The sequence below is a fragment of the Wolffia australiana genome, chromosome 5 (genome assembly GCF_029677425.1).
Source record: "Wolffia australiana isolate 7733 chromosome 5, ASM2967742v1".
NCBI lineage: Eukaryota > Viridiplantae > Streptophyta > Magnoliopsida > Alismatales > Araceae > Wolffia > Wolffia australiana.
Window position 1 is genome coordinate 8,555,001 of NC_135839.1, and position 12,927 is coordinate 8,567,927.

Here is a 12,927-nt window from a genome sequence, read left to right on the forward strand (position 1 = left end):
GAGGAATATGCAGAGACGAAAGAAAAGAAAGTGGAAGAAGAAAAAAAGCAAGAGGGTTCGCAGACTTGCCTGCTTGCGTGGGAACTATGCTCCAGCAGCCGACGCCGAATGTCATGATGTAGTTGTAGAGCTTATCGTCTTCTTCAGGGGACCAGAGCCCCTTCCTCAACTTCTGCGTATCGGAGAGAGAATGCCGGGCCATCTGCGACGTCGTCTGCGAATGTTTGAGGAACTAATGATGAGTTGACGGTCTTGTTCTTTGACGGGTCTCCCTCATCGTGCGGCGGATTTAAGTCACTCACTTTGAGCTTTCAGCGAGGACCGCACAATCAGGAGACAGAACGAATGAGGAAGGGGCGAGAAAGAGAGATGATAGAGAAAGATCGAGGGAGAGGGAAGTGGAGAGAGAGAGGGAGAGAAATAGGAGGAAGTCGAGAGAAAGGACAAAGAGAGAGAGAGGAGGTAGAGAGATAGAGATAGAGATAGAGAAAGAGACAGAGACAGACAGATAGAGACAGACAAGATATAATAACTGGGAATAGTTATCCTTAATAGGGAGATGAAGTGTCCCTTAACTAAGAGGCCCGCTTCATTTAAATGGGAATAGTTATCCTTAATATGGCGCCGTCCAGCAACAGAAACAAGATATAATAAAGAAACTAAAGCAGGCCCAATTTCGGAAAAAAAAAGATTTCAAATGTCCCGTTAACCTTGGTGATTAAACTTTATTATCACAATTAGTGATGGTGGACTCTTTGTGCACCTGTTCAGACATTAGTCCATATAGCTACAAAGAAAATTGAAAGTAGGTTATTTACAAGGTTTAAATTGAAAATTGAAATTGAAAAGTGAAAGTGTTCGTTGTGATGTCACCAACGTGGCCCTTCCCTTCCAATGCAGCAACTTCGCACCTACTCTATACCAACCCTGTACAGACACGTGGAAGAAACCATAAAATAAACATGACTAGAATCGAATGAAGGTAGGAAAACCCTGCAAGGAAGCCCACTTGCATGTGGCACGTTTTAATGATTGCCAAGAAAAATAGTGCAAAATAATAAATTGGGTCGGTGGATAACCCAGTGGGGTCTATTATAATTATTACGATAGGCTTGACAAGGAAATCATTGAAAGAGAGCTAGGTTTTGTATCTTGTGACTACATCCGTAAGTTCGTCTTCATAACATGATTCTGAGTTTTGGTTCTTACGTGTGAAGATAAATGAGATACAGAAAATGAAAAGTTGCATTTGATCATGACACTGCAGTATTCTTTTGTGAACTAATTATACTAATAATTGATCTTATATATGTTAAATCCAAGCTCCTCGATCTGTGAAGTATATCTCTAATTGATCCTCCTTGTTCTTTTCATTTCCTCTTGTTACACAAACAACAAGGTTATAACTCTACCTTATATTTTGATGCACTGTTAATACTTATAATTGATCTTATAGATGTTAGATCCATACAGCTAGATCTGTCAAGGCCATGTTTAATGAAAGTTACTAGATTTGCTAAGTAGGTCAGAAGGTTTGCTTGTCAAAATCATAGATCCGCCTTGTTCTTGTCTGTTCCTATTGTTGCACAAGCAAGAGAGTTTAAATTACGGAGTGGGTTGGCAAAAAATCTAAAGAAGGATCTATAAAAGTCCTTTCTAAACTCCTCACCTATACGTTGACCACATTTAAGGGAAAGATATACAAGAAATTTGGACCATAGTGTATCAATTTAAAGGAATATTTTGGCATCATATTGTTGCCCTGTACAAAGCCATCTCCCTGGTTGAAATGTGAAATGTCATTGCGTAAATTGACATTCAAGCTCATTCTTTTAACAACGTTGAGCATGTTTTTAACTATGAGAATCTTCTCTAGAAATTAACCTCGGTTCGAGTTCATTTAGTGAAAATTACTCCCGAACAATGTCAAAATCAGTATCTTTATGAAACATTGTTGAGAGCTAATCATACCATAGATTTGGAGGAGACACTCGGTTTGACTTTGATTCACAGCAATAAAGATAAAAACTACGTTATTACAACCCAGTATGAATAGTTTCTAGAATTCACCACTAAATGCACAAACAGAAGGGTTAATAGTTTTGTGCAATAGTAATCCGCATTGATTAGTTCCTTGAAAATAATGAAGATGCACTTCAATGCTATCCAATCTTCAAAAGACGGATTATACAATTGACAAACTTTATCTACTGAAAAGGAAAGGGTAGGCCTCGAAACAGTGGTGTCTCTTCGTTCTTCTAAAATACTATGACATGATGATATATCTGTATTCAATTTCTTTGGTTGTCATGGACAATTTTCTGTATGGAGTGATTGTTGGTTTCTAATTATCCTTTTTACAATTATTTAAGACTTTTTGTTGGTATTTCATTTGCCATGAGATTAATTTATTATTATTTTTAAATACAACTGATGGCACACACCATCAAGGATCGTCGATGACATCGTCCACGGCGTCCACCACCGTCATCGACAGCCGGGTGATGATGCTCTAATATCGTATCTTCATTTTCATCGTTTCTTTGCTGTGTTTTGTGTTTTTCCCGTCTCGTCGTTCTGTTTTCATCGCACAGCGACACGTCCCGTCTATGCCATGCATTTTTGTCGACGTGTGGGAGGGGGTCCTTAGCAATTTGGACTTCCTCTCCCGCATTCCCCCTTTGTCCTTTCATTTATGTTTTAAATTCCCCCCTTCTACGTGTAATGGGGGCCCATTCTATAAGGGCCCCTTATGGACCCTATTTCTTTTTTTTGTTGACCCACTAAGGGGGTGGCCCATTGACCTTTTCCCCTAGGCCAGAGAACAAGAAGAAGAATCATCGTTGTTTATTTTCTGGTCTCACCCCCCCTTGCAGAAAGGAAGATCAAGAAAAGGAGAGGGGAGGGCCGAGTAAAGGCAACTGACCGATGCCTGCAGACTTGGGGAGGGCTCCATCTTCTCCATTCACCTGCCATGGCTGCCCAGTCAAAGAATTTACGACCGCCCATAGCGCCCGCCGCTGTATATCATCTGCGTACGTGAACGCAAGGAGGAACCTCATCGGACACCATTCACCATTTAGCAAACTGGGAGACCTGATGATTCCCCGAGACGGAACTCCCGTTGTGTGTGCCCCCCCCCCCCATCTGCCCCGGTGGTGGGATTCGATCCCGTTGGCGGTATTCTATCACGACGCCGCTCGGGACATCCTGAGCGTTGTGCGCCTTGACTGGTCGTCGGTCCCTCGCAAAACCCAGACTACTCGCCTCGCCAGTCAGCGAAGGAACTCTTGGCGCAGGAATTGCATCTTGAGGCCCCCTTCGCCCCGAGAAAACCACCTACGAACGGAACTCTCCTTCCCTTCCCCCCCGGGATGTCGACTGGCTGTTCAACGTTGTCTGGTGCCCAGGCCCACCGTGAGGCTGCGCTGGTGGGCCGAACGGTCCGCCGGAACCCAGAATGACCGCACCTGCCCAACCGGCTCCAGACGCACCTGGCACGGGAGTTGCACCCCGGGTTTAGTTTCTCAGCGTGAGAAGGCCCGTGATGGGGATACTTACCCTGTTGACTGTCACTCTCTCTCTGAACGCCGGATCCGCTACTCGACGACGCTCCTGGGCATGCCACCGTCCCTTGACTTGGCCTCTCAGAGCTGTCTATGAGATCGATATCTACTCGACGATGCTCCAACAACCTATTGGTTCCTGCCAGTCATCTGACCGCCCGGCCTCAACCCAAGGTCACCCCGCCAAGCTTGGTTAGTTGTCCGAGCCTGTGGTCCCTGCTCACCCTTGCTCTCTACTCTTCCAATTGCTCCGGCATCCCAATGCTCGTCGAGCCGCCGTTGACTCTCCGGCGACTCTCTGCCACACCCGCTCCGACTGCCGCCAACCGTCGACGACCCTGCACGACAAGCCACGCGCCGACGAGGTATGCCATCCTCTCCAGTCGCTCTTTTAATTACCCCTTACAGTACAATTTCATCTTGACTCTACCCGAGTTGGGCTAGGTAGGTGAGAGAGGAATAATTGAGAGAACTAAGACACATTAGAGCATCTTACCAGTACGGACGAGTCTGTCTGTTATGTGCGAGCCCTACGAATTGATTCTGTTCGGCTGTAGTCGTCCTCATCACTCCGACGAGGTTTGAGAGGCCACCGTCGCCATCACCCGGCGATCCTGTCCAAGCTCGGAGCTCGGCACCTCCCTCGAGTCAGAGCCTGCACGTACGACACGTAGGACATTCATTCATTGCATCATAGTCACATCGACCCGTTAGGGTTTATCTATCGGACAATGACACCATCGATGTTCGATACCACTCCCCATCTATTATCAGTACCGAGCTATGATACTCAGTGCTGACCGGACGACATCCTAGACGACATCAACAACGAAAATAAATATCACGTCTTTGAACTCCAATTAAAACAAATTGTGCCAAGTGAATGAACGCTGATATTAACGCCCCATATATATTATCTAGTCTTATAGAAATCAATTTTTAATGAAGCATCAACTTTTTGCTGTAATAGTTAATATTATGTATGAAGTATTTGGTTTCTGATTCTCCATGTTGACTATCTATAAGCTTTATATCATATAATTTTCTTCTGATGATATTGATGCATAATATGTTTTGCATGTTAAATACCAAAATGGTTAGTATGGCATATTATTATTAGAACAAAGTAAATGATGATTACTTTAGTGCCCATTAGAGCATACCTGTGAGAACAATGGCATCTACATGAATGATTGATGAACTCAAAATTAGGGTGTTAATTTTTCATTGATATTTGGGTTAATCAATAATAATTTATAAACCTTTAGTCATAAAATAATTTGACTACTTGGTGATGAGAAAGGGTTGTCTCCACACGGAACGGATATTAGAGTTTAAATATTGTTTAAATGCTGATTCACGAGGAAGGAGAGGAGATACATATAAAATAAGATACTGTGATGTGATGAATACAAGGTAATGAGAGGATGATAATAATTATTTAATCCATATGATACGAATAATAATACAAGGAATATGTAGGATGATGTGGATAGAACAAATGGAAATGAAAGAATGAGATAAATGAAGACGTGAAGTGATGATGGATGTAGAAGATTAATAAGAAGATATGATGATGTAATGGGTGAATGGATGTGGATGGATGATGATGAAATAGAATGGTGGAAGAAGAAACGATAGTGATATAACCAATGGATGTGATGGAAGAACGGATAGGTGGTTGTGAGATGGAGAAGAGGCAGATGGACTAGATGATTTAGGGTTTTAATATGAGATGACAGCTATGAGATCGAGATCCAAGATGGCTGTGGTAGGATGAGATGATGGAAGATGGTTATGAGAATGAGATTATAAAAATAAAGATATAAGTCTATCAAAAGGGATGTGAAGCAGAAAGACCAATGCAAGTTGAGCCCAAAACTCTTTTTGGATTGTCAAATATTGAGACTTGAATTTGAATTATTCTCAGTCCTCCGGTCTTCTTTCTCCAAAACTTTTTCCTCTCCCCCCACTATGGAAGACCGAGAAACTCAAATAGTCATCAAATAATTAAAAATAGAGATTAATACATTAAAATGCTAGATATATATATTTTTTAATTTAAAAATGATATCTCTTTGAACCTAATGCCAAAAAATAAGGGAAAATCATGTTTTGACTCAAAAAATCATATTAAATTAGAATCTGATGTCATAAAATTCATAAAAATACTTAAATATTCATAAAATTGAAAACTATCATTCTTAAAAAATTAATCATTTTACGCTTGATCACACGCATATATAATCAATTTAATGCAAATAAACATGTAAATATGGTCATATAATCAACTAAAAATGTGTGTTCTCAATGATAACTCAAATTTAGTGTGCATCATGCAATAAATACTAATTTATGGTGTCTATTTTGGATCCTATGGATCTGAGATGATGATAACGAGGGTTAAATTAATTCACCTTAATTTTGATGTCCTGTTTTGACAGAATTAAAAAGAACTATCCATTACTAGAAAGATATCAGACTTCCAAATGGCAGTTGATCATAATTCTTCTATAATGTAATGACATGATGCAATATCTGTATCAACATTTTTTGTCATCACAGATAATGCTACATGATGTACTTGTTGGTTTATAATTCTCCTTATAATATTAATTCATTTTTATTTACTATATTTTTAATATCATGTTAAAAATGACTAGAGTATAATCTGTGCTTGATATCCAATAAAAATTCCAATCTAAGTGAATTAACTATGAGCTTAATGACGACATTGGATCAGTTTCTGCAAGAAAATATTACCTCTATTCATTTAAATGATTTTTTAGCATACATTATTCTTAAAAGGAATATTATACTAATAGACCACATGGTTCACCGGTATATACCTTGAGCAAATACCTTCTTTTGAACATATTGATCAATTATTGTTTTCGAAGTTCAACTAAAAATAGTAAATATCAGACAAGCTAATTACCTCACGGCTATTGACATCCAGTGCTATATTTTTATTCAAAATATATGAATGGCTATATTTTTTATCCTATGAAATGAAAGAAAGCTTACATGTGTTTCACTTGTTGAGCACTTGTTTAAAAAATTGTTTAAGCCACACTATGATTTATGAATAGGACATACATGATTAGAAATTTTAGAATGTATGAGTTCAAGGTGTTTTTCCATATATATAAATACATTTATAACTCTCCAAAGACAATTAATTGGAATATTTATGTGAATCATACAAGAATTTCGAATATTTGTAAAAGCATGTAAAATACATACAATTGTAATATTTAGTTACATGGCTATAATTTTTAAATAAAACCTTTAAGTTATCAATAACCTTAGAAGCAAATATATCATTGTAACTCTAAAAATTCATTCCATGATCAAATTTTAAAAAGATAAATTATCAATTTAAAACCATCAAATGAGTAGAGTGTTTTTCTAAATGCATAAAAGTTATTTAATATGGACTTCAGTTTTTTTATTTGATGCTCAAGAAAATAGTTTGGTTTGGGTCGTTGAAGATAAAATCATGAGACATTATGAAATAATATTTTTATGATAAAAATATGATATAAATTTTCTGGTTGGAATGAAAAGACTATTTTATGTGGAGGCTACTTCCTTGATGATTATATTTTTATATTATGAGATATGTTTACTAAATGATAATGACTTGTAAGATGTGTCAGGTTTTTTATCCTGATTACATAATTTGATTTTTTTTGAGAGAATTCAATTGTCTATAGGCATTTTGATGGATATATGTGGCCGTCAAGCGAATCACACTACCATGTTTATTTAAGTCCATTGAATAAAATATTTACGTTCATTATTATTTCGAGTGATGTTTATAATGAAGTCCATGAATACGTGCAATGACTTAGTGAATTATGATGAGATCATAATACAGTCATCACTAGTTTTTAAACATGTATTCTAAATATTCCTATTCGAGGATAGTTGAGACGGACATCGAATTATCCGGATAGAATAATACTAACTGATCCTACTTATTCGATAAGTATAGCTGATCCTGTGGCTGTCAGTGTGGCGACACTAAGGACAGATAATGGGTGCTCTTTGGAGAAAGAGTTCACTGAATTGATCCGTATGAATCCCTGAATGGTATTATACCTAAAAGTTAATCAGGTTGATTCAAGTCACGGTTATATAAGTGATCCACTGACCTGAGACACCAACGACATCTCGGGAGTGGACGACTACATTTTGACTATGACTTACGAGCCTCTAATCATGGGATTCAAATAAGTTATAGATTGGATGTAGTAAGAAGCTTACGAAGATGATTGAGTTGTCAAGATGGGATCATCCACCCTCGGTATAAGAGGAGATTGACTCGAGGAAGACAATGCAGGAAAATCCCTGGCCAGGGTAGTGAGGATATTGGAGAAGGCATTCTCCAATGATCCCCGTTACGCATCAGTACTAATCGAATGACGGATTAGGGTTTGACGATAAACCATGCTCTAAGTCATTCGAGAGTCTCGCGCGGATGATGGATTATACATATACGGTAACCGATGACGGTAAAGGTTCCATGAGAGAGTTCAAGAATACTTGGTATCTTCTAGAGCACGAGGTGTAGCTTGGCACCCCACGGGCTGAAAACTTAACCTGTCGATTGGGTTAAATCGATCCTTATTTAATTAATCTATATGTTGATATAGTTAATTAATAAGGTTGGTCAATAAATGTTATTGGGCCATTAAAGTTATTAACTAAAACGATACATGGGCCTAGGGGGTCACACGCACAAGGTCATAAGGGCATTGGCAGATATATTTTTCTTTGGAGGGTTTTTGAGAAAAACCTTAAGTGAAATATAAATAGGGAAAGGGGTCTCATTTTAAGCACCCATGCAAGCCTCATTTGAGAGCCCCTCCCCTCTCCACTCTCTTCTACACTCATCCAAGGAAGAGTGTCTTCATGGTGAGGAGATCTTCAAGATTCTCAAGAAGAAGTGAAGAAGAGGACGTGGAGATCCAAGCGCCGAGTGATCGCGTGGACACTTCTAGAGGCCGGACGCGTGAACGGCTTCAGAACGATCTCAGAGCGGCAAAGTCAAGGGTGGAACGAGTTACTACAAATGTTTTATTTGATAGATCGATTGAGAATCGATCGACCATGCTTCTGCATCCATGGAACGTATTTTTCATGAATGAACCAAACCACAGAACCCAACACATTTACACTAGATAATAAATAAAATTGTGCAGATTTGGTTAGCGTGATATGATAAATGGCATGATATATCTTGGATAAACATGACTGGAGTAGAATGCTAGAATAAAATCTCATTTCCAATAAGCTTATGTATCAGACTGAATATATTTTAATCATTCCTATGTAAATATATTTTCATTGGGATAAACAACACATCGACAGTATAACTTTCTGAAATCAAAGAAAAAACATAATATCAACTTGGAAAGACCTACTACCTATATCTGTATTCACTTTTTTAGATATTTAAATCTTTATTTTTTAAGTATATGGACAAAAATTTTAATTACATAATTGTCCAAATGTCCTAACAAAGTAATACTCAACAATAATAAAATAATTATGTTTTCATTTTTTTATTCAGGCCAAACATATTTCAAACTGAAGTAATATGTAAAAAGAGATGATCTAGTTTCTATGACAAGTCCAAGGTTTCTTAAGTCCTTCCATTTTATTGTGCATGGGGACCTGATACCATTTTTTGTATTGTGTTAGGTTTGACTTGTTTTTTCAAGGAAAGCGAGGATAAAATAGGTATTTGGCAGTAAATATAGAAATGTTTAAGAATGATGGATTGAGCATAAAATTGTGAGATAATGAAACAAAAAAATATGTCTTGTCGCTATTTTATAAGACAGTTGGAAGATAAGTATATCAATTAGAAGGAGGAAAATGATAGTGATGATACAAAATTAAGCTGATTGACATGGTTTGAGAGGTCAAAATGATAACAAGAGGGCAAACTAGTAGAATCAAAGTTAGAGATAAAATATAATAAGATACAGGTAATACTTCATAGAAAGAGTACATTATCTATATAATAAACCAGAGTGAGTGATAGCTAATAATTTAAAATGACATGTTCTTTTTAATTGTAATCTTATCTATTTTATAATCTGGATTTTTAAGGAAATTATTAAAAATGAACTCTAATAAAGCATAAAATGAGTTATTACATTTAAAGAATGAAGATCTATTTTGTGAGTTTCTTGTAGTTTTACAGAATTATAAAATTAAATTTATTCATAAAATAATTTTATAAGTCAAACAAATAAACTTAGGATTTATTTAAAAATATTGTCCGGGTTTATTATATTTTTGGAATAATATTATGTTTATTTCTGACTTTATGGTGTTTTCTGAATTTTATGATATTAAATTTATAAAGAAAAATATTTTAAAGTTAGAATAATTCTTATTTATTTATTTATTATTTCTAAGATTTCAAAATTGAAATTAAAAGTTTAAAGCCAATCAATCAGGTGTCAATCCAGGTACTTTGGATTGTGGCCAATAATTGGCCGCTGTCAAACATTCATCACAGCCCATGATTAATACACAATATTTAATGTATTTTTTTATTTATGAACATATTCTTTGTCATAAAAGTCACCTAAATATCTTTATTCACATGTACATGTGTGGCGACATGATTTCATGATGAAAAAAACCATGATACATTTCATATTTCCTGTTATTCTCCTTTTTTCCTTTTTGTAGATACATGTGATGGCTGATGATTAAATATGTCTTTGAAAACCAATCACACATTCCATATCTTGGTACATATTCATTAATAATGCATGTGTGACATCCATGAATACATGACTTAAGTTAATGAATTATGAGGAGATCATGGTACGGAGATCACGAGCCCTTAGGCATGTGTTCTAAATATTAATATTCAAAGGATAGTTGCCAAGGATGTCAAAGTCTAGATATAACCCACTATCTAGTCCCACTTAAATGATGAGTATGATAGATCCTAGTCATTAGTGTAAAGACGCTAAGGATATATGAGTGCTCTTTAGTGGAAAGAGCTCATTGGATTGAACTGTATGAATCCCTAAAAGGTATCATACCAAACTATTAATTAGGTTTATTCACATCATGGTTCTGTAAGTTGTCATTTCACCTAAATCAACTCAACTTTATGTCCATAGGATTGGAAACTATCTTAGGTGAGGTATAGCAAGAAATTAATGAGAATGATTTTGTGGTCAAGATGGGATTGTCTTCTCTAGGTATAAGAAAAGTCAACTCAAGGCAGATCACATGATAATGTTCCTGTCCATGGTAGCCAAATATTAGAGAAGAGTTCCTAGATGATTTTCAAATGTATTAGTAGTAATTGGAAATAGTGATTATGGTTTGAAAGTAACCATTCCTAAGTCATCCTAGGACTATTAAGCATATTAGGACTAAATTTACAAGGTAACCAATGACAAAAAGTTCAATAAGTGAGTCACTACACTCATTTGTATCTTCTCTAGAATGTGTAGCTACGGGCTAGAAACTCAACCAATTGATTGACTTTAATGGATATGTGAATGAATAATATATATTGTTTTAGATAATTACTTTTTAAGGCCAATAAAGGTTATTGGGCCACTTGAGTCATTAAACAGACTGATAAATGGTACTAGAAGGCCACATGTAAATGCATTAGTACTTAAAGTTAAGTGGTTTTTGTAAAAAATCCTAGGAAGTATAATAAGGAAGGCCTAAAAAGTTCACCCAAGCCATCGTGATAATTTCAAGGAAGATCAACTTGTCAAGAGCCCCACTATTCTCCCTTATCCCCTTCGCTCCACTCCCCTTTTGGTGTGGTCAGAATGACATACCGACAATGCAGTTATAATAGGGATTGTCAAAATGAAAGAGAAGATTATACATCTTAGACATTATGTAGATGCATCTAGAGGACAAACACATGAACGTCTCATTTATTTGACGAAATTGATGGCACGTGTTAATGAACTGGTGGTGACAACGTCAACGCATCGACACCAGAAGCGCCGCCACTGTCATCCGAAGTCAACGCCACTACCAAGGACACGCTGCCATCGTCACCGGACCAAGTTCACACACCAGCATCAGGCACGTCTCCACCCACGCACGCCACTTCACGCATCCTGACACGTCGCCAAAGGCAGATCCAAAACTGCCCCCTAACGTGACACGAAACCACGTCACTCGTCATGTCGCTCGTCTTTATTTTTATTTTTATGAACTGTATTTTCTCTTTCCTCCAAGGCCTATACGTACAGGCCAATGTTCCAAGAAACAGTTAGGCGAGTCATAATTCAAGAATTGAGTTTTTGTTGGACTCTTCTTGGAGGACTTGCCCGAGCTTCCCCTATCCCCTTTCTCCTTCAGGTCGCCGCCGCCACCACCGCCTTCGTCGCCGCCGCCGGCTACCGTCTCTCTCTCTCTCGCTCATCCATCCTTTCCCTCTCTTTTCCTTCCTCCCTTCTTCCTTCCATCTCCCTTCCTCTCTCCTCTTCCAGATTTGGCTGCCCCATCTAGGGCAGCCCGCGCCAAGCCCAACGCCGACCACCCATCCAGGGCAGCCCGCGCCAAGCCCAGCGTCGGCCACCCATCTAGGGTCGCCCGCACCAAGCCCAGGGTTGGTCGCCCCCTTCAAGGTAGCCCGCACCAAGGCCAACGTCGGTCACCCATCCAGGGTCGCCCGCGCCAAGCCTAGTGCCGGCCGCCCCCATCCAGGGTCTCCCGCGCCAAGCCCAGCGCCGGCCGCCCCCTTCAGGGCCGCTTGCACCAAGCCCAGCATCGGTCGCCCCCATCTAGGGCAGCCCGCGCCAAGCCTAGCGCTGGCCACCCATCCAGGGTCGCCCGCACCAAGCCCAGCACCGGCCGCCCCCATCTAGGGTTGCCCGCCCCAAGCCCAGCGCCGGCCGCCCCCTTCAGGGCCGCCCGCGCCAAGCCCAGCGTCGGTCGCCCCCATCCAGGGCAGCCCGCGCCAAGCCCAGCGCCGGCCACCCATCCAAGGCAGCCCGCGCCAAGCCCAATGCCAGCCACCCATCTAGGGTCGCCCGTGCCAAGCCCAGCGCCGGCCGCCCCCTTCAGGGCCGCCCGCGTCAAGCCTAGCGTTCGCCGCCCCAGCACCCGTCAGCACCCACAGACGCCTTGTGTGCCAACCCCATCGGGGCACGGGCACACTCAGTTATCTCTGCTTGCCCTTCATTTGCGAACCTCGTTCGTTTGTCACGCCCCTCGCCAGGGCCGCCCAACGCCCGGAACGTCCAGATCTATCGTCCAGTGGGCCATACAATGCCCAGAACGCCGAGCCTCACCACGATCAGAATTACCCGCATCCTCTTCACACACTCCGGTGCCAAGGTAC

The 12,927-nt window shown here is 39.6% G+C and overlaps 1 protein-coding gene across 1 annotated transcript in view; it reads right to left on the minus strand.

The window, feature by feature from the left end:
- Nucleotides 1–866, minus strand: part of LOC144703750 (transcription factor MYB61-like) — a 2,906-nt gene extending 2,040 nt beyond the window's left edge. Inside the window, exon 1 of the mRNA XM_078575998.1 lies at nt 70–866. Coding sequence (XP_078432124.1) covers nt 70–202 — 133 coding nt within the window. The 5' untranslated portion in view covers nt 203–866. The remainder of the gene's footprint in view (nt 1–69) is intronic.
- Nucleotides 867–12,927: the final 12,061 nt, after the last annotated feature.